At 35.6% G+C, this 21,141-nt stretch overlaps 2 protein-coding genes across 3 annotated transcripts; one reads left to right on the forward strand and one right to left on the reverse strand.

The window, feature by feature from the left end:
* Positions 1-347: 347 nt before the first annotated feature.
* Positions 348-11,404, reverse strand: LOC18104854 (kinesin-like protein KIN-4A). 2 transcript variants are annotated; one of them, XM_006374830.3, is made up of 26 exons: positions 10,801-11,404; positions 9,262-9,408; positions 9,028-9,177; positions 8,228-8,481; positions 7,728-7,915; positions 7,527-7,651; positions 7,053-7,089; positions 6,848-6,939; positions 6,621-6,731; positions 6,346-6,459; positions 6,160-6,253; positions 5,859-5,971; positions 5,194-5,292; positions 4,995-5,102; positions 4,779-4,895; positions 4,594-4,674; positions 4,244-4,315; positions 3,789-3,882; positions 3,506-3,537; positions 3,322-3,419; positions 3,136-3,234; positions 2,770-2,991; positions 2,370-2,532; positions 1,569-1,739; positions 1,172-1,484; positions 348-888 (listed from the first exon to the last, which is right to left on the reverse strand). In XM_006374830.3, exons 1-25 carry the CDS (start codon positions 10,954-10,956, stop codon positions 1,269-1,271), a joined length of 3,153 nt encoding a protein of 1,050 aa, XP_006374892.1. In that variant the 5' UTR covers positions 10,957-11,404; the 3' UTR covers positions 348-888; positions 1,172-1,268. The 2 variants fall into 2 exon arrangements, with proteins under 2 accessions (XP_006374892.1, XP_006374893.1); XM_006374831.3 differs by having other exon boundaries at positions 5,859-5,974.
* Positions 11,405-18,583: 7,179 nt separating this feature from the next.
* LOC18104855 (SUMO-conjugating enzyme SCE1) lies at positions 18,584-20,949 on the forward strand. The gene is made up of 5 exons (XM_006374834.3): positions 18,584-18,908; positions 19,007-19,090; positions 20,078-20,230; positions 20,303-20,416; positions 20,508-20,949. The coding sequence occupies exons 1-5, from the start codon at positions 18,837-18,839 to the stop codon at positions 20,568-20,570; spliced, it is 486 nt and encodes a 161-aa protein (XP_006374896.1). The 5' UTR covers positions 18,584-18,836; the 3' UTR covers positions 20,571-20,949.
* Positions 20,950-21,141: the final 192 nt, after the last annotated feature.

Genomic DNA, 21,141 nt, shown 5'->3' on the forward strand with positions numbered 1-21,141 from the left:
AGTGAGTTAACCTAGATTAAAAAAAAAAAACCCTTGAAATGATGTTATTTTGATAAATTAAAAAAACCAAGTTTTTCCGGGTCTTGTAACAATGGGTACATGTGTTCACTTGCCTTGGGTATCAACCTTTTACCTGAGAGCTAAGTGCCTCGTATGAAAGAACTGGATCCTTGTTAATGTTTACTTGTTGAAATTTTACAGCAGTTTCTATCACTTATTTACTGCGATTCTTACCACGTCCATGGTCAAGGATAGCAGGAAGTATCATACAGAGTTCATAACTAGATATAATTAAGGTATTGTATGGATCCCAACAGCAGTACGTGTATGCAGTATGATCCCTACTCTTTCAACAAAACCACTCTTATTCTTGGATACAGTCACAGCCAAAAAGTAAGTACAATAAATTCTCTAAACAACTTTTTTTTGCTGTCAAGTGACAGAAAACACTACAGCCTTCAATCCCTTTCAACAGAATCAATATTGCTTATACACAATAAACATTGGAACATGTTTAGCTAGAACTTACATACAATCACTAAAAAAAAACAAAAAAACCTTTGTTATACATTTCTGTGACTTCTGGAGAGGGATTTCTTCCCTTGAAAGAGTTGTTATTGCAGAATATATACCAAAACATTAGAGACACCTGGAGCAAGATGTTCTTTTACTGTCATCTTGCAACTCACACCATCACAGGTATCAGCACTTCTTGTAGTAAATATTTGGGGTCAACAATTGGCCGCATCAACACTGCTTTACAAGATGCTTCAAATGTGGTGACCACAGCAAAAAAAGAAATTTCCAAGATTAAAACCTATTGCTTTCCAAAATCAGCTCATCCACGCGAGCTATAAGCAGATCTCTTCAACAGCCACTCCCAGATCACTGCATGATGTAAAAGGGCATATTCACAATCCATAAAACTTGGCCTTGCTACCCTAAAGCTATCCTGTCATTTTCACAGGACTAATTTAACCAACAAGGCATATCTTTTCTATCAGCTGTTGTTCTCTAATAAGAAATTTCCATTAATGTAGCTACCACATGTGAAAAGATGCTTTGAGCAAGAATACATGGAAGGCAAGTAGATTCAAGTATTCACAAATCTACTTTTATAAAGAAAATCGCAACAGTAGAATCAAGTGGCGTCATTGCACAAAAGAATTACCTCCACGCGTCTATAGGTGCTTTCTGTGCTGTGTTAGGATCATACTTATAGGTCAAAGATGAGTATCAGGCAAGAATAATCTGGTGACGACATGACATCATACTTTACGTGGCAGAGCAGCCTGTTGACGAGCCTTTGCCCTCATAACCATTACATCACTGTGCCTGATCAATTCTGACAGTCTCCATGGTTTCTGCCACTTCCATTTGAATTGTAAAAGCCACTGGTGATGACTTCTCTTCCACCTCCATAACTTCCCGCCTTGCCCTACAGCTGCTAATTTTCTCATTGACAACTGCCCAAGTGGCACCATCTGCACTAACAATAAAACCCACTCTCTTAGCCAAGCAACAATGCAAATCCATGCTTACAATGGAAGAAGAAGAAGCAAACTAACCTTTCTGGTCTGATCTATGAATGCGGCTGACTCTTTGACTGAACCATTAGCAACTCCTGGCGTATATTTTAGCTGTTTCTGTGCCGGCACAGACACTGGAGACAGTGGACCACTCATGTCATCATTGAAATGTTTCAGTGAATTGTGGGAGTTCCTCTGTTCTTGGTCAGCCTGTAGAATTGAAAGCAGTCACAGTTAATAATAATAATAATAATAATAGTTAACATGTACTTCTTTTTGGTTCAAGGATAAGGAAACCATGGTACGCTCATGAGTCATTATAGCTTCATAGCTCTATAGAAGAATACACAAGTATATGAGCCCAAACTTCTACTCTTGAATTGGAATTCCATTACCTTGGTTCCATATTTTCTATTCTGTGCAAATTATTGTTCAGAACGAAATAAGAGATTAGTTCTATGAGATTTCGAGCCAAAGCATGCAGGGGGCTGACTTATAAGAAGCACCTAGAAGATTCATGTTCTTGCAATCTTCATCATTCATGTGAAGTCTATACTCTATTGAATGCCATGCCATGCCATGCCTACATTACAAATCCTTTACCAGACAAGGGTAAATTTCAAAGCTAGATTTTTCCTACGAAGTCAATAAAATTAACACTAATATTACTGGGCCATCATAGTATGTTAAACATATAAGCTAGAGCATGTCGATTTAACTCTAGTTCTGTGCTTGCCTTAAAATATGGTCTAATATGTTCAGTTGTATTCTCAGGGTTTCTAAAAGCTGTTATTTGATGCATGGAAAGAATAATAATTTTACTAAGTGACATAATCTTACAGAGGCTGCTGTAGCCAAAGCCACGGCAAGTGCTTGCTCTCTCAATTTTAGCTCCTTTTCAGCTTCTTTTCTTTGTGATTCACTTTGTCGCAATAGACCTACAAGTTCTTTGAATTGCTCCTTCATTTCTTTTATTTCCATTTCCTTCTCCCATAGTTGACACCTGTCAAGAACATGCAACTAGGTCAGCATAACTTTTACCAATCATCATAATTAAAGAACATTTAAACTGCCTCCAACTTATGTGAATTTGCATGAAGCATGTTTTGTGTTGATGGAAGACAATGTATGCATACTGTCCATATATTTGTCCTTCCTATATGTTTGGCAATAAAATAACCACAGGGAGAAATTTGCTAGTTTCAATATTATTTAAATATCCATAGTTCAAAGAGAGCACCTGGCATCTCCCAGAGAATTAAACATATACTGAAGCAAATTCTTCGCATCTCCCATGGAACGAAGCTGATTCCAACGTCCACGGTTTGTAAATGCACGCTCTCGCTCCTCTGCTTCTGAAAGTTGTGAAGCCATTGCAACAAGAGAATTAGACGATATGCTCAACATGTTTTCAAGTGATGATTTTCTGGCCATTCTCGCATTTGGTGACATAGAAGAAGCCCTGACAAGAAGGAAAGACACATTAAGATATATCATGTTGATTTGAACTATTGCTATTCTACCAGCTTGATGCTGCCTTATTTATCAATCACTGGCAACGGAAAAGTTGGAAAAATTAAATAAACTATTTTTACATAGCTTATACCTTGCAAATCCGTTCTTTCCTCGTGGAGGACTCAATCCTTTTGAAGCAAAGTCATCTACTTGCTTCAACACAGCCAACTCTTCTGCCAGTGCAGCTCGCCTGTAGATTGCAGCATAATTAAAACAAAATTACGACAGTAGGTTGTACAACAGATGGGAATTACGAAATATTGAATTAAGTGCGTACACTTGGCTTTGCTTCTCATATTCAAAGCGGACTTCATGCACATTTACCATGACCTCCAGCTCATGATCAAGCCAACGTTGCAAGGATTTCTCATTGCTCTGCAGATGCAAACTTAAATTCAATGAAAATGCATTAAGAATAACTGGACAAACATAACTTGTGAAGAGGAAGTCAAGACAATTACCTGACCATTTGCTCCATTTCCATTGGAGATAGCTGCATGATGGTAACACCATTAGTAATGGGATTTACAAAAGGAAACACTGTGTAAACACCCCATGTTTTCAATAATGAAAATAGATCTACCAGCTGAAGAATCTACCATTGGCTGCATAAGCCATGGTCATAAAAAAGAAATATTCATTTTTTATGCTTTATATTGGAGAAGTTGTTGTTTACCAAATAATATTGGGTTCAAGATCACAAGCCTTGATTAAGGACACAATGCTAAAAAGTAACAAGCATACCTGAGTTGTCTCGTGCAGAAGATTTTCGAGCTTCAAGCAGCTCTTTTAACCTCTTGGTAGCCATTGCAGCCTCTTCTGTCTTTCTTTGAAGAACCTGAAGTAAAGAAACTCATTATGATACAGATAATTTATGTGGCACCGACAGAAACAAGAAACCAATGACGGTGTATGCAGTTACTTTCATTCATACTGACAGCAACAACAAGCGGTGCTGGTGACAGCTAAAAGAACTAGATAATATTTATAAGGCAGAAAATATACCAAATACTAGTGAAATAATCCAGAATCAAGAATTTATCTCATAGAACAATATGATCCAGTAGAAAAAAAGCATAACAAACCATATGGGGATGGGAAATTGGAGCTTTATAGAATTAAATTTTTTCCTCCACATAATGAATAAAGTTCTTTGAAAGGCACAGTGTGTATTAATTGATAATGTTGCTTGAACTCACCATTTTCTGGCGCTGGTTTATAGCTTGTAGCTTATGCCTTTCATATTCATTTCTTCTCCCTTCTTTCCGTAACTGCGCAAGCAAATGCATTATCAACAGAGGGGGAATTGAGATGAACATGCAGGTTATCTTGGCATCATTGTTTATAACAATCAATCCAAGTTTATCTTGGCATCATAGTTTCATAAGATGATGCAATCTCATAAACAAATGAGAAATTTTTATGAAGTTTCAATTATATTTTCCTTTTGCATCACATCCCAGAAGTAGGCATAACTCAAATAGAAAGAGCAGAAGAATGGGTGGAATAGAGATTTTCAGATAATCGAGCGAACAAAAAAGAAAAGTACCTGCAGCAGTTCCTTTTCCCGAGAGGCCTTCCACTGTCGGAATTGTTCTGCCTCTTGTTTGATCCTGTGTTGCAACTGAACCTGTACTCTCAAACACGTAGGAAATAAAAGAGATGTTAGTAACCTGTACAGTAGAAATACACAATAAACAGCTAAAATATGCATGATGTTGCAAGATAATTTACCTTTTGTGCCTTTATATATTGAATTTCATCTTGTAATCGCTTTGCTGCTTCATCACTTTTTTGTTTTTGCTTTAAAAGCTGAACTTGGTTCTCTTGTTTCTTCTTAAGATCCATAATCTGGCAGCATAGATTGTGAAGATTGCTTAAACTTTTAATGTTGTTATGAGAATCTTCCTCAGAAAGAAAATTAAACGAATTTGTATATAAAATGATCACCTGTGCCTCAAGAGTTTTTAATTTCTGGGCATGGATATCTTGCAATTTTTGCCCGTCAGAGCTAGCAGAAAGATTTTCAATTTCAGCCAGCAGGCGATCCCTCTCTCGCTGAAGTAAATAAGAAATGGTAAATAAATAGAAAAATCCCTCTCTTACTCTTAAAGAATAAGCTATGGAAATTTGTTGAGTTATTTCCCACCTGCACGGCTCTTTTTTCATCCTCCAATTCCATGATTTTCTTGCCAAAGTGTTGCTTGAGAGCTGCAGTGTCAGCCCCTCCAAAAAGTTTCATCTCTGACTGCTCAGAGTAAAGAAAAAAATCATATACAAGATCAGGTTACTTGTATTATTCAAGAATGCCGGTTAGCAGATGCATTACATGCAAAATATGAAGCGGACCACTTAAAAGACACTTATGAACAATGATGATTCTATCTCCAAATGAAGTGCTTTAATAGAAAGAAACGTGCAAAATGAAAAATGGATTACCAAACCAATACATCTATGAATAACGATGACAATATTGTTAAATGGAGTACTTTAATAGAAACAACAGCCAATTTGAGTATGTCTAGGAGGAACCACACTTTATAAATTTGAAATGTACAAGTAAATTTCTCCAGCTTCGGAGACTTCTGCCTCTACTTGATCCAGTCAAAATCACCTTACATGATTTCCCCTAGTTTTACAAGTTCCAGTAAATTTAAGTAACAAGTACTTTAAATTTCTCTGTAGAATTTCAGCCATGTCCGATGAAAATAAGCAGAAAAACTCATTCAGCAGTATGATTATAGAATTTTGGGTAAAAAATGCATGGTCTGGAAATTATACACATTACCACTTTTATACATTTAAAAGATATACCTCTTTCTCCTCCAAACGTCTGTTCAATTCATGCAATTCTTTGTCCATGGTATTCTGCAAAAGCGTGTGCTCCCATTCTTTCGCTACTTCTTCATCAATTTCCCTGGAGTCTCCTGCTAAAAGATGGAAATATTAATGTATTTAACACTGCTACAACTGATACAAACCTTTTGTTTCTGGTAAAATAAGAGAAGAAAGGAAAGTGGAAAAAAAGAAAGTTAAAGAGGCAGTGAAATAATTGCAACAACTGGAAAAAATAAAGGAAATCCAAGTGAGTAACTGATGATCTAGAAGAGCTTACCAGGAATAGTTTCACCCATTTGATAATCTGGTGACTCTATACTATGCAAGCTCCTTTTAAGCCCATCAGTTTTCACAGAACAGATACTGCCATCCTGAAAGGTGAAGTTCGATATTCATGCTCCGTATATATAGAAAGGTGAGAAAAATCATTCAAGTCCAAAATAGAGGAGTATCCATCACAAACTTGAGCATCTGTTTCACGTTGCTCTACAGTGGTGCATCTGCTGCGGTATTCATGAAGTTCACGACAAAGGTCCTCATTGGCAGCTTCAAGCCAAGCAATCCTTTCCTTGAGAACCTACATGAACGGTTATTAGGAAACTCACACAAAACTATTCCAGAATAGATTGTATCCAAAGAAAGGGCCAACCGATCCTTTCTTTAAACACATACATGATTCAGAAGTTTATTATCGTGATTGACATAACATGTCAGATATAAGTTTACATAATCTAATACCTGAATTTCATCTGATGAACATCCTCCTCCACGGGCAAAAAGTTCTGCTTGCAAATACTCAAGCTGTTGGCGCATCTTTAGCATCTCACTGGACATCGGATCTCTATTAACCTATTAAACAAACAAAGACAAAAAAGTTTCATTCACAATGCTTCATAAGAGCACTGAATCTTTAGCTGCGTGTGGAAAAGAAATAGAAAAGAAGAGAGTTATTCTGAAAAGCTTACAACAGGCTTATTTTGGATATTGCGGGCACGATTTGCATACTTTAGGGTGTTGAGGGTTTCCTCAGCATTGATATCAGCTGGACTAATGCAAGCTATATAAGGCAACCATTTAAATGTTAGAGAAACATTAAAAAATCCCAAGGGAAGACGAATTACAAAGCTTTGAAGGAAAATAAAACAGAGGAATTAGGCTTTGGATGGGTACCTATCATAACAGTTCTGCTGTTACCACCAAGCGAATCCTGTTAAAATATACAACTCTTAGCAACATAAATGTAGGAAGCATTGGAATAAAATGAAAAGAGTAGAAGGAAAAAAAGTCATCCAAGGTCATCCTTAACCATCTCATACATTATAACTTCTTAAGAGCTTATAATCAGTACCAATCAATCTGTCCGGCCAATTTCAAATTGACTAACTTATAGGAAAACAGTTATGTACTGTGTCTGGGACGGAAAATAAAGTCAATAGAGTCCAACATTTTACATATTCAAGTGCATATTTTGTATGTCCTTCTCAACTAAGTAATTATTTATTATTCAAAGTAGTCATTCAAATGCTATATGTTACTCATTTGGTGGCTGGCAGGAAACTAATCATATGAAAAAATTGGCTTGATTATTTTCACAAAAAAATCCCTGTTAAAAGCTCGCATTGTTCACTCTCAAGTGTCTCGTACCTGCAGAAGCCGAGTCAATTTACTGTCTCGATATGGAACATGAACACCTTCTTTTCGCTTTTTCTCATCACCAAGTGCACTGATAACGTTTCCAAGTGCAAGAAGGCCCTTATTGATGTGAACTCCTGTATAAAAGATAAAGCTGTTTAAACACCTTACAGCAAAATTCACATGAATTAAGCAATAAGAAATTTCACCAACCTTCCTTAAAACGCATGCCATCAGAACCAGTCCTCTTGGCTCTCTCAGATCCAGCAAGATCTACTAAATGCAACTTTGCACACAGATACTCTTCATTCATACTGTCGTTTGGATTGCTATCGCCAGGGAAAACTGGATTGAGCTTACGCATTTGCTCTAAGGTGATGGTGAAGATGGCATGTGAACGACTAGATAAAAATATAAAAAAATCATTTGTCACTAAGCTACTGGTGTTTACTTCAGCTTCAAAGGTAAGGATTAACTAGCAAAGTCTTCAAACAAGTTCGATAAAACAGAATTACAAACTGAAAAGTTTATAAGCTCGTGCATATGATATTCAACAACAATACTGAACTCTATAGTATGCATATCAATCTGAACAGATCATTATCACAAGTCTTTTCCATAAATTGTAGTTAGCAAAGCCATGAGCACGTAACGGTACTTTGATGTAGGGAAACGAATACCTGCAGATACTGATAGAAAGATCAGTAATCTACCTCGATTGATTGTTCATATTTGTGCTCCCTGTTGCCCTGCACAATGATCCTTGTTCTAGGCAAGCAGCCATTTCTTTAAATGTACAAACACTAACTTCTGTCGATCCTGCTAGTGTTATGACACCATTTGAAGTCTCACGAATTTGTATTGGTGGTTTCCCTGGGAGATTTACTTTACCTGTGTGCCCATTTGCAGTATCTGATTTGTTCAAAGTCGTAGGATCCAGCAAATCTCTTACTTCTTCTTTCAGAATCTTTCACACCAAAATCTCTCTGTTAGATACTCGCCACAAGTTCCCAACATTTGTTGAGAAAAATACATATACTAGAAACTAGAGTTACTTTCCAAACTACTGAAGGAGTATACATGTAACTCACACAGCACTTCCAGTCAAAAGTTATTGGATTTAGACAAGATAAAGCCTTAAAATTATCTTCAATCAAATCACTAGCAGATGAGGGAGCAGACTAATCATTCAACATAATATTTTAGAACTAGACCAGCTATCTATGAATTTATACGGGCAGTTTTCTAATGGACATTCTATCAACATCAACTGCAAAAGCAATTCATTAGATGACGTGGACACCGCAACAGATGTTTGTTATAAAAGACGAGTTTTCCTATCTTTCTACAGGCCAGAAATGTGATATGCAATTGATGTTTGCATTGAACATGATATTTCGAGAGATATGTCATAGGTCAAAGATGGACAGAGAGAGAGCAAGAGGGTGTAACAAAAAGTATAATTCATGATGGCCCCTTAGAGTGGAAGGAGAGAAGAAATGCTTCAACAAACCTCAATGAAAGAAACGTGAAGTTGGAATTCGGTTTGATGTTTTAAAGTTTCAATCTTTCTGAATAGAACATTCATGACTTGAGGAATAACTCCCATCTGGAAACCATCTTTGAAGCCAGTTCCCATTGTATATGTCTTCCCAGATCCCGTCTGCAACAGATTGAAAAGTAAATATGAGGAAAGAAAACTACATAATATCCTTGTGCAGATTTTCCATGGAAAATAAAGGTTTACCTGACCATAAGCAAGAACAGTCGCATTATATCCTTGGAATAAACCATCAACTAATGGGGCAATACAATCTTCAAACATAGCAGATGAAGGAGTGCCACTACTCCCATAGACATGATCAAAGGTAAATGAATGTGTGCCTATTTGTACCTGCAACATACTCACAATCAGCTACCCAAGATATCCAGTCTTTTGAGGTGTCTAGAAAGCAGAGGTTAAAGAAACTAAAAAGGTTTGATAACTATATCACGCAAATGCATCTACAACATCACGTGGAGAAAAGGAATAAAGGGAAAAAAGCACCTATATTATCCATTAAATATCAGATGATAACCAACACAAAAATGAATGCAATTCTGATGTCATTATATTTTCTCATCATTGAAAGTTTTGAACATGTCAACTTGAATGGCCAATAGAAAGCGCAACTTTGAATATGAGTTCGAGACAAGTCTTCATGACAGATATAACACTAACTGTACAAAGTTCTTTTTCTGTTTTCAATTTGGAAATCAAATAAAAAACTGGATTTCAGGACTGGTAAAAATCTTTAACCTAATGATAGAGAAACTATGGCTAGGTCTTGCATTAGAATTACATGATACTAGAAGTTGATTGAAAAAAGAAAGCCAAGCACACCTTCTGCAGATTGAGAAATTATCAACCAGAATAAGAAAGATTGAACTAATGAAGCAGGAAGGCCACCTTATTACTGCCATCACCTTTATATAAAAAGAAAAGGAAAAGGAGACCGATTCTGCAATAAGCTAAAAATTAATCCCTTAGCAGTTACTATCTTTCACAATAAACTTAATCCCACAACTTTCAGTCAGTTTAGTCAATCTGATATTGTATAAAACTCCTTAGTAGTTACTGTCTTTCACCATAAACTCAACCTCACAGCTTTCAGCCTGTTTTAGTCAATCTGATTTTACATAAAAATTCCATAGAAAGTTACTGTCTTTCACAATAAACTCAATCTCATAAATCTCAGCCCTTTTAGTTGTACAAGTAAAATCCAATTCTAAAAGAAAAGAAATCTATAAAAAATTCAGATTTTTACAAGAATTTCCCAAAAAGGAAAACACAAAACTGGGATTAAACAATTCTATAATTGGGAATGTTAACAGTACATTTTGTACCAAAAATTAAGATAAAATCATAAATTTTTTTGTCAATTGAGCAAGATTTGATTTCCCAATCATGAAAATGTCAGGCAATGACTTACTTCTGATCCAAACTCAGATTGTGATAGGTAGCAGCAGCACACTATTCCAAGTCAAACATGCAAGACTTCCAGATTTCCAATATTAGAAAAATTACAGTAAAGCATAGGAATAATCTTCTTCCATTACCAACAAACATCCACTAAGACCCAGATCTCGAAACTCTAAAATTCCCACAAAAAGAATAGAAAGAAGAAAGAAAAAGGCACCCCATTAGAGTCGCCAAACCAACCAACCTTAATTGGCTCTTCTTTTTTCACTTTCTACTCAATCACTCACTCTCATACACATTGTGGGGTGGTAAAATTGTACGTACCTGAGGCTTTCCAGACACGACAGTGACACAATCTTTACAACCTTGAGCTCGCTCATCGGCGATGAGTGGTCTTATATGAACAGCAACTTTGACACAACAATCCTCTCCTCCGTTTGTAGCAGGAGAGGCAGGACTAGGCGAAGGAGGAGCTTCCATCAAGAAGTTAGAAAAAAACAAGAAGAAAAGAAGAAAAGGGAGTCACAGATTTTAGTTTTTAGCTAGAGGGGTTTTTTTTTACAAAGGTTATTATGTGTGTGAAAAGATCAAAGAAAAACAGTTCTCATTGTCTGAGAAATTGGAGAATTTGATGACAAGAAAGTGATACAACAACAACAACAACAGTAAAGAGCAGAAGCTGGTGGAGAGTACTGTGTTTCAGCGTAGATAGTTTAGTTTGGTTAGAGAGAGGGAGAGAGAGAAGGGGTAGTTGGGGAAATAGCGGCAAAAGGGTGGCATATTAGAAGGAGTGGTAGCTAGTACAAGTGGAAGAGGTAACTGCAAAGACAACAACCACTATCATTTTCCTTTGCCTTCACTACATACACATCCCACACCAGCCCTGACGGTTGCGGTGGTAAGTCTTTCATGACACTCTTTCCTTTTTTGCCCTCTAAAACCCAACGGCTCTCTCTTTCTCACCTTCCTTCTTCATGTTCTTGCCCTCTCCGTATCTCATTCCGTTATTACCGTTTTACCCCTCTTAGACTCTCTTTCATAGTTATTAAATAAACTAGCCCGTCAGGAAATTCAGTATTTAGACTTTAGAGTCTACTCCGAGTCGGTTTTTTAATTGAACAGTGAAAGATATTATCCTGAACAAATATGATTCACTCAGTTATACTGGTTTCTTCGATCTAATCAAAACTCCACAAGTTAAAATCTTGTAAAAAAAATCTTATATTTGTTAAAAATAATTAATCCTAGTTACCCAAATAACTTTTTAGTTAACCCGATAATCTAAAATTCAGACTCTTTTTTAAATCAATCTCTAAATCGAATGCGATAACTACACTGTCAATGTATTTACAAAAAAGAGAAGAAAGTCCTTCGTTTTGGATCCAAAACGAGAGCATAAATACTTGAAGGTAGCCTAAAAATAAAATTTATTTGCATTAATAAGAGGCCATTAAGAGCACGTATTATGATGTTTATGATTCATGATTGTCCCCGGGATAGGGTAGAGGAAAAGGGCCAACCCAGCACACTACCCACGTGATGTCGAATCATCATACGATTGTGGAGAGGTGTTCTCAACACGAGGGCGATGTGCTTTGCATATGGACCCGTGGAGGTCACATTTGGGGCTTCATTTTTATTTTTTATTTTTTTCTCATGGGTTTATCTTGATTGCTGTAATTAGCCAGCTAAGTAATAAATAAACTTACTTTATAGTCATGATTGAGATTTGTTATTTATAATGGTGGGAGTGGTGGATATAAAGAAGAAAAGATAGTTATTAATCCAGTACGGAGAATTCAGGATTCAAAACCTGGTTTGATTGGGATCTTTATTGAGTTTATATGGTTAAACCCGATTGGTTTTCTTAGATTTTCAATAATTCAACTAATATGATGATACATAATCAAAACTTGACTGGAAGAATGTCCTGTGAAAAAATATTATTATTTTAATAAAAGTAATTTAATCAAGTTAGTTTAATGATTTATGAATATTTAAACCCTTTATGAAAAATGTGAAATCCATAGTTTGATTCGAGATGAATTTTTAATTGTATTGTCTCATATATTAATTTGATAAATCAAATAACCTGATTGGATTTTTAATGAATTAATTGATCTAATCAAATTTAATTTAAATATAACTAATTTGATTTCTTGTAAAAAACAACTGATATTTTAATAAAAATAATTAATTCAAGTTAACTTAAAATTTATTTGGTAATGTGGTGAAGTGTGGCTGAAACTATATTTTTTCTTGATTTTATATTTAAAAATGTTTAGACAATTGTACCATTATTTTGCACGAGTCTTACTAAAAATTATTTCCTAAAACCTTTGCTATAAAAAAATTATAATTTATGATTTTTTATAAACCTAATTTTTTAGACCGAAATAGAAAAAAAAATCACAATACCACCAAAGACACACTTGTTATCCATGAATGAACCGGATTGGACATTTTTATGTTCCGTTTCTTGGGTCGGGTCACAAGCATGAAAGGAACTAGTGGCTGTAGTAAAAGGGAGAGGACAGGAAAGGGAGACCCACATATCAGACACAACCAGCTGGTGGTCTCCCAAACCTCACATGGCCTTTCTAGTTTTAGTTTTTCTATATAATCTTAGGTGGAGCCTACTTCTTTCCCTCTCTGGTCAGAAACTGGATTCTGGTCCCTTGTTCTTACAGATTTTGTGGCTGTTAATTAATTCATCTTTGGAATTTCTCGACTTTATAGGATGATCCTTCCTTATTGTGTGGGCACTCTCTAACATGCCAGACCAGCTCAGCTTTCTTATGTTAAATCAACTCAACACCCCCAACAACAATAACATAAAACATTGTCTTCCAGTCACCTCCATTCCAGTTCGCTGGGCTTTTTATTGACTAAAAAGCCTCTTTCATCATTGATTATTTACTCTTTTCTTCTTTTAAATATTGATCAATCTAGGAATCAAGACAGTGTGTTGAGTTTATTTATTAGCAAGTTGGACTCGTTCAGATCTGGGATATAACCTAAGCCGGCCCTAAACTAAGAAGGTGTTTAAACTCGACCCGATCTTAACTCGGTTTGACTTAAAAATCTCAAAACGATGCTATTTTAGTTTTAAAAACAATCTTGAAATAACATTATTTTAAATTGATTCGTGTTAACCTATTTAAGTGAGTGTTTTGAGTGCAGTAACTTCTACTTTTAAGCGTGTTTTAAAAGTGTGTTTCACTTGAAACTACATTAAATTAATATTTGTTTCAGTATTTATTTTTGGATAACTTTGATATATTCATGTCAAAAATAAAATAAATCTAAAAAATAATTATTTTAATATATTTTTAATCAAAAAATGCTTTTAAAAAACATTTAATATATTTTTAATCAAAAAATGCTTTTAAAAAACATTTACACACATGATACCAAACACACATTAACTGGTAACTTGAGCCTTCGGGTCATAGGTTGAGCGGAGTTTAAAAGCTTTGGTTGGAAAGTTAATGTAACCCTCAATTTCGGTGAGATATAAGGCCAGTAGTAATGTTTTCAACCATCCATTTCACTTTAATTTCGGATGTCTTTATTTGCAGGTTCTCACATCAACCTCTGCAATTAAGGTGTTCTCTCTGCCGAATTATGCAGGGATTACTTGACCAGCCAATCGTTTAGCCAGTGCAGTCTATTTCTGGGACGGGTTTTAATTGAGCAGCCCAGCTAACTCTTATTATATGATGATACAAGTTACTGGCCGAGCAAGAAATTGTGGTTGTTCGGTGGTTGAATTGTTAAAAGGTAGCAGGAAACAAAAAAGATTCAAATTAGATGAACAAGTTCAATCAATGGCGTTGAAGCTTGGAGACGAGGACGACTATGCATTTTTCATGTATCTATAGTGACTAGTATGTAATAGGGAACATTACACATTATCTCATCAAAAAGTGATAATAATTATCTCTTTTATTAAAAACCATAATTTTTATATCTAGTCTCGTCAAAGTGATAAGAATTTTTTTTTTAAAAAAAATTACTCTTTTAATTCCTTGCCGTGTTTCTCTCCCATCCCGGTGTCTATCTTTCTTATATATACATTTTTAACTTTGTGAATATTTAGACACAGTTTGGTAACGTGGTGCCGACTGTATTTTATAAAAATTAATTTTTTTATATATATTGAATCGTTTTGATGCACTGATTTTAAAAATAATTTTTAAAAAATAAAAAAAATATTATTTTAATATATTTTGACACGAAAAACAATAATCACAACCACACTATCAAACAAAAACACGATACAATCTTTGTATCATAAGATTTCTCCCACGTATAACTGGGTCCAATGAGCATTAATTTTCATCTCTTGACTTCTTATTACTTTTTTTTTATATATAAAAAAAAACCATAGCTAGAGTATTGCATCTGGGGTTTAAGATCTAAATCACTGGAGCATACCAATTATAATCATGGTGATCTCTACTCGAGATCCATACATATTCATAAAATAATGCATATATAGGAGGTTGAAAGGCTCTTCTTACCATATCATGGAGCGTGCCTCACCTTTTCAAGTGGGTCACAGCGGAAGCATCATCATTTCACATTTTTATTTTCCTCTCTCTTGGCAATAACTAGCAAAAACTAACATACCGATTCTAGAAAAAATCCCGAAACATCAAAATCTAGACATACATTTTTCATCTAAAAGGTAAGTAAAAACAATTAAATGAGACCATTTTTTGTGCTTTGATGCATTTCTATCCATGTGTGGGTAGACTGCAAGTTAAGCAAACTGGTGCGTAGACATCAATTTCTTTCTGCACTTGTCTTGGCTGCTTTATTCCTTTATTAACAAGGAAGAAACAGGGTGAAATTGAGAGGGAAAAAGGCTGATGCAAAGATCCGAACCCTAAGTTTCCTTTTCCTAACCTAACTCTCCTCCATTCACTGGATTTTCCCTATCTGACCGTTGGCTTAGATGCAGACCAAACAACAACTATATTGTAGAAGGACCCACTAGATTGGATTAAGTTTGTCGTGCCAATTTAGTTTGTGTTTAGAGATACTTAGTTACTTTTAATCTCCCACAATTGAACCAATCTTACCGACCTGAAAAGAGTTTGAACCCTAAAGTTAATCACTTTAATGTCCTATTGCAATGAATAATTTACTTTTTGACTATGTAGATGGAACTGGCTCCTCGTTTTGTTGTTTTATGCATCATTTGTTTTGGGGTTTTGCTATGCTTGATTTGCTAGTTGTTTGGTTCTTAGTGGTGGGTAATGCAGTTCAATTTATTTTTTATTTTAAAAAAATTAATTTGAAGTTTTTTAGAAGTTTTTTGATAATTTTAATATATTAATATAAAAAAATTATTTTAATATATTTTTAATTAAAAAATACTTTTAGATTGTAAATGTTAAGACATGTTTAAAGTTAATATCATAATAAAAATTATAAAACTTGATGAAAGTTATAAGTTAAGTGAGTAAATAAAAATAATATTTTTTTAAAGATATTTTTTTAAAAAAATAAAAAGCAGGAACAATGTTACTCCAGGAAAGATTTTTATTTTTTCAAAACATCAAACCAAGTCAAATGTGTCAATGATTGATTTACCGGGTAAAAAAAATTTAACCAGATTTACTTCAAATTTAACTTAACATAAAATCCAACCAGAACCAGGCCAAGTCCCGAGTACAATAACAAGGACTGTGGTGAATGGCCCGTGTCGAGAGAGTACCGAGGCAAGCGTCTGACCTGAGGCGTGGTACGGTCTGGCAAATTATTCAGTCCAACAATTTTATCGCAATGGAAATCTTCAATCATCACATTTATATATATACACACACGCACCAGTTCTTTGTTCCCCAACTTGGAGGGAGGAAATGGAAGCCGTCTCACGTGTATAGCCAAGGACAAAAATCTTACCCTTGTTTTTTTCCTTGCCTACACATGCCATGATATAAGTAGAAGAATGTCCTGATAAATTAAATTATGGCAAGTTCCCTCCTTTCTATACCTGTAGATTTCGATAATTTTTTTTTAGTTTAACATGAGTGTTCGGGCCAGCTTGCGCGCACCTCGATTAATCCCACGAGCCCTGAAGTTAACGACTATGTAAGCCTCCAGTGGCCATCATATGAGCAACCACAAGGCTCGAGCCTGAAACCATAGAGGAAACAAACCTCTTAATTCCAAGTTTTTACCATTAACCACCACCTAAATGGTTGATTTCGACAATTTCTTAACATGGCATATCATGGAAGCCAATATGCTTCGATAACGCAAATTCCCTTCTTTCCTTTTGTCCATCAACATGCATACATAATTAATCTGCGCGGTGAAAACTATATTTCAAGTAAAAAAACACGGTTAGAAACCAGCAAACTGTGTTAACCCAACACATGATTGTCACTGGACCACGGGGAAAGCCAAATGATTGGATGGATTAGGTTCGTGTTGTAACGCATTTTGCAGCAGCTGCTTTCCTCTTAAATCTCACAGAAGAATAGCTCCTTGTGCACCTGCAGGCTGTGATTTCTTTATTCCCACATCTCCATCCTCTTCACCCCCCGCCCTTTCCCCCCACAGCAGCATGTGAGCTTTTGCATCACATGGTTGCAGTTCCTTTACATCACAGCATTTATTCCTAATCCTTTCTTTTTATCCAAGCTCCACCATCTTTCTGCCCCCTCTCATTCTGTCAGACTCGGTGACAACTCTCCTTTATTAACTAGAATTATTAACCCCATTATTAAGACTAATTTGGACTATCTTACTATCCAATCACGCAGTTCTGTTAATCAGTGCACTCCTTTTTTTCAAGCACTCGATCATTAAATATTCTTTGTAAGGTTTCATGCATAGAATAGATTTAGATTCCAATGTTATAATCATCACCGTGGCCCTCTTCTTGTGAGCTCTAAAAGGATTATGCAATCCAATTGTCAAATCTGCAAGTGTTGTGTGCTTCTTTCAGTTTTGTCTTCCATCATGTACTGTCTTGGTAAAGACTGCTATATGCCCATAAAGCTATCTTGATCGTCTTTATCCATGGGCTCCAAAGTTTAAAAGCTTAGAATTGTAGAGAGACACAACATGTGCAAGATTGCTATTGTTCATCATGCGCATGGGTCATTGCTCAATTTCCAGACACCAGTCAAATCTGTATGTGCTCATGGCTGTAATGTTAATGCCCCACAGCTTGGAAAGCTTCCTAAATAAATGTGTGTTTCAATTACGGATTAAAAAAACTATAAATTATATAGTTTTTTGTTAACAAGTATTTGAAAACAAAATTTCAGTACGGTTCATACAAAACTATACTGTTATTTTATTAGCTAAATATAATTAAATTTATAATTAGAAGAAAACACAATCCCAACCACAAAAAACAAATGGGTAGAGGACCACGGTCCTTTTTTTTCTTTCTTTACTGGGTTTTCAAGGGCAATCACTAGTTTATGTTTAACAAATTTTAATGTCAAGTTGTTTCCTTAATATATAGTTTATTAATTCATCCAATCTCGTAGGTTGGCACAGTGATTAAAGTTTGGTGGGTTTCTCTTTTCAACTGATTTTAGGATTTTGATTGACTACCAACATTATATTCCGGTTATTATATAGTTTTCTTTTCTTCAATGGAAAAATAGTTTGAATAACTTTATTCAAGGAGAGGGACATTTTTGGGTCTGAACTGAAGCCCAAAATCCCCAGGCATGGATCATCAGCACAGATTGTAGGCGTTTCGAAATTGGTAATAGTTCGGCCCAGTTACACACGTTAAATTTGAGAGGTATGCGGGCTCAGTTTGGATCGATGTATTTATAGAGGCCCACTACTAATTAGTAATAGTTATCGGATACTGCTGGGTGTGACCCCACTCTAATTTTTTTTTTCCAGGTCAAATGATAATGTTACGGGGTTAAAAAAAATAAATTAAAATAATATTATTTTAAATAAAACTCAGTCAAATCATCTGGTGAATCAACAGTTGGTTTGTTTTAGAGTTTTAAAAATGTTTTTTTTTTTTTACTTTAAATTATTATTTTTTAATATTTTCAATTTTAAAAATCACTACTATCACGTACCAAACGAACTCCAAATCAAGTATAATTATGTTGTTTTTCAAACTACGTGATGAATGAAACTCAGCTCGGAACAAGTTTTGATCCGGTGACTAACCGGTTGGACTGTCGGAATTAATAACCAGGATCAAAAGTCAACCAACGGGAAATTCCCTTTCATTTTCTTTGAAAACTATGAATGAAGTCTGTCATTTAAAGACCAAGTCTTTCCAAGTAGCGTAAAAAACATTCCAGGTCATCCAGCAAACAAAATAGTCTCTGCAGAAAGATTGAGAGAGGGAGATCATGTCAGGAGGAGGCATAGCTCGTGGTCGTCTTGCTGAAGAGAGAAAGTCATGGCGTAAGAATCATCCCCACGTATGTTCTCTTTTCTTCCATTTTTCCCCTCTTTAACATCTATCTATCCATCCATCTTGTCTTCAATTGAGTCTTATTTTTGTGAATTTTCGGGTTAGGGTTTTGTGGCTAAGCCTGATAATGCACAAGATGGTTCTCTTGATTTGATGGTGTGGAAGTGCATCATACCTGGCAAACCCGGGGTTTGTAATTTTCTCTATCTCTTTCTCTGGCTTTTTTCTAATTATTATTATAGATTTACACGGTTTTATTTCTGATTTTCATCAACTGATATGATTTATTTTATTTTTTACTGTAATTAATCTCGATTAGCGAAAGGGTAGTTGAGATTATGGGATTAATGATTGCATGAGTGGGAACACATGAATTGTAAAAAAGTTTAAGTCAACGTGCTATTAGTAAATCGGTGCCTTAGTTTGAGATTTTGCAAACCATTGTTTTTGTTGCTGCCCAAATAAATAAATTCTGTAGGTTATCTTTGGGTTTGAAAGAAGTATTTTCTTGTTCTGGTTCGATAGAAGTATTGTGTAAGAGATTGGAAAATATGAAAGGACCTAAAAAGTGGGAGATGTTTTGATGTGATAGCTCTTGTATTGTGCAGATCAATTGGCATTTTTATTCTTTACGAGAGGACCTGAGTCATGATTTCTATTTTAACCTTTTTAAGTTGCATTTGGTGTTGATTTGATTTATCTAGAGATTGATATACATCATTGTTTAGCTCTTTATTTTATTGTTAGAGAATAATATAAATCATATCTTGGGGTTTCACCTAATAGTTTAAGCTATTGAGTTGAGATGGTTTCTTGACATGGTATCAGAGCCTTGATGACCAAGCGGTCACGAATTCGAATCCCATCATCCCTATTTATTTGATAAAAATTAAGCACAAGGTAATGTGGGTCTGTGCAAGTTTTAAGCCCAAAGAGCTTTCACTTGAGGGGATGTGTTAGAGAATAATATAAATCATATCTTGAGGCCTCACCTAATAGCCTAAACTATTGGGTTAAGATGGTTCCTTACATATACATCATCTTTCCCTCTTACATAGAAAGAAAGCGCTGTTCCTAGATTCCAGGTGGTCAGGAAATGCATGTTCATAAAAGTCAGCATTGCATGTGGTTTACTCAACGATCTCATCTGAATGTTCATGTCCTTAATATGCGTAGACAGATTGGGAGGGTGGCTTCTTCCCCCTCACGCTTCATTTTAGCGAGGACTACCCAAGCAAACCTCCAAAGTGCAAGTTCCCCCCGGGTTTCTTCCATCCTAATGTCTACCCTTCTGGAACTGTGTGCTTATCTATCCTCAATGAGGACTATGTAAGTAGTTGGCTCACTCTTTGATATGTTACATATTGCAAAACGCCCAGTTTCTAAAACTCTTTTTTCTAGGGCTGGAGACCAGCCATAACTGTGAAGCAAATTTTAGTTGGCATTCAGGATTTGCTTGATCAACCAAATCCTGCTGATCCTGCGCAAACTGATGGCTACCAGCTTTTTGTCCAGGTTTTTGATCTCTATATCTCAATCGTCAGCTTTGATTTGATTGGTTTTGTATTGAATTTCTATCTTAAGCAACATGGCCGTGTCTTTGCAGGACCCGACTGAGTACAGGAGAAAGGTGCGCCAACAAGCCAAGCAATATCCACCTGCGCTCTGATGCAATGGTTGCTTCACCATGTCAGCAACTTATTAGCTAGATTCCATCATATATGTCCAAACCTCCTTTAAGTAACAGAGTGATTTAGTGTTGGTACTAGACTACGAGTTAATTGTCAAGTAGCTACGCTTCCCATTTCTGCACCAGAGGTTTAGCAACATGACAACTTTTGGATATAAAACCTATATCGATTGCCCATTAAGTTTGTTATTTATACCTATGGCGAAGCAGCATGATATACTGGAAATTGGCTGTATGGGAAACCATGACTGATACTTCTGAATTTGGTTAAAGCAAGTGTAAGCTTTTGAACAACTTTATCGGATGCTATGTTATATATGAGAGCGTGTATGATCTGTATCACATACTCGTTTTTTCACCTTTTTATGTGTTTCAAGCATGCAATAACACTGAATAATACTATTGGAGTTAGACGTCAGTGTAGGTTCATGCGAATCTAGGGAAGTAAATAGACCGAATAGAGTGGTTTTCGGAGATGGTTTTTGTCCTTAGGATGGCCATCAGTGAAGAATGCTGCAGCCGCTGCTGAAGCATTGTTTTGAGTAAGATG

This window comes from Populus trichocarpa, chromosome 14, assembly GCF_000002775.5.
Source record: "Populus trichocarpa isolate Nisqually-1 chromosome 14, P.trichocarpa_v4.1, whole genome shotgun sequence".
NCBI lineage: Eukaryota > Viridiplantae > Streptophyta > Magnoliopsida > Malpighiales > Salicaceae > Populus > Populus trichocarpa.

Excerpts from the sequence above, each read along its gene's own strand:
- LOC18104854 (XM_006374831.3), bottom strand. The coding sequence starts at position 10,956 with ATGGAAGCTCCTCCTTCGCCTAGTCCTGCCTCTCCTGCTACAAACGGA. Across the intron at positions 7,652-7,727 it reads TGGCATGCGTTTTAAGGAAG|GAGTTCACATCAATAAGGGC; the intron begins GTTGGTGAAATT and ends TCTTTTATACAG. Across the intron at positions 3,235-3,321 it reads TATGAGAAGCAAAGCCAAGT|GCGAGCTGCACTGGCAGAAG; the intron begins GTACGCACTTAA and ends TGCAATCTACAG.
- LOC18104855 (XM_006374834.3), top strand. The coding sequence starts at position 18,837 with ATGTCAGGAGGAGGCATAGCTCGTGGTCGTCTTGCTGAAGAGAGAAAG. Across the intron at positions 18,909-19,006 it reads GGCGTAAGAATCATCCCCAC|GGTTTTGTGGCTAAGCCTGA; the intron begins GTATGTTCTCTT and ends TTTTCGGGTTAG. Across the intron at positions 19,091-20,077 it reads TCATACCTGGCAAACCCGGG|ACAGATTGGGAGGGTGGCTT; the intron begins GTTTGTAATTTT and ends TAATATGCGTAG.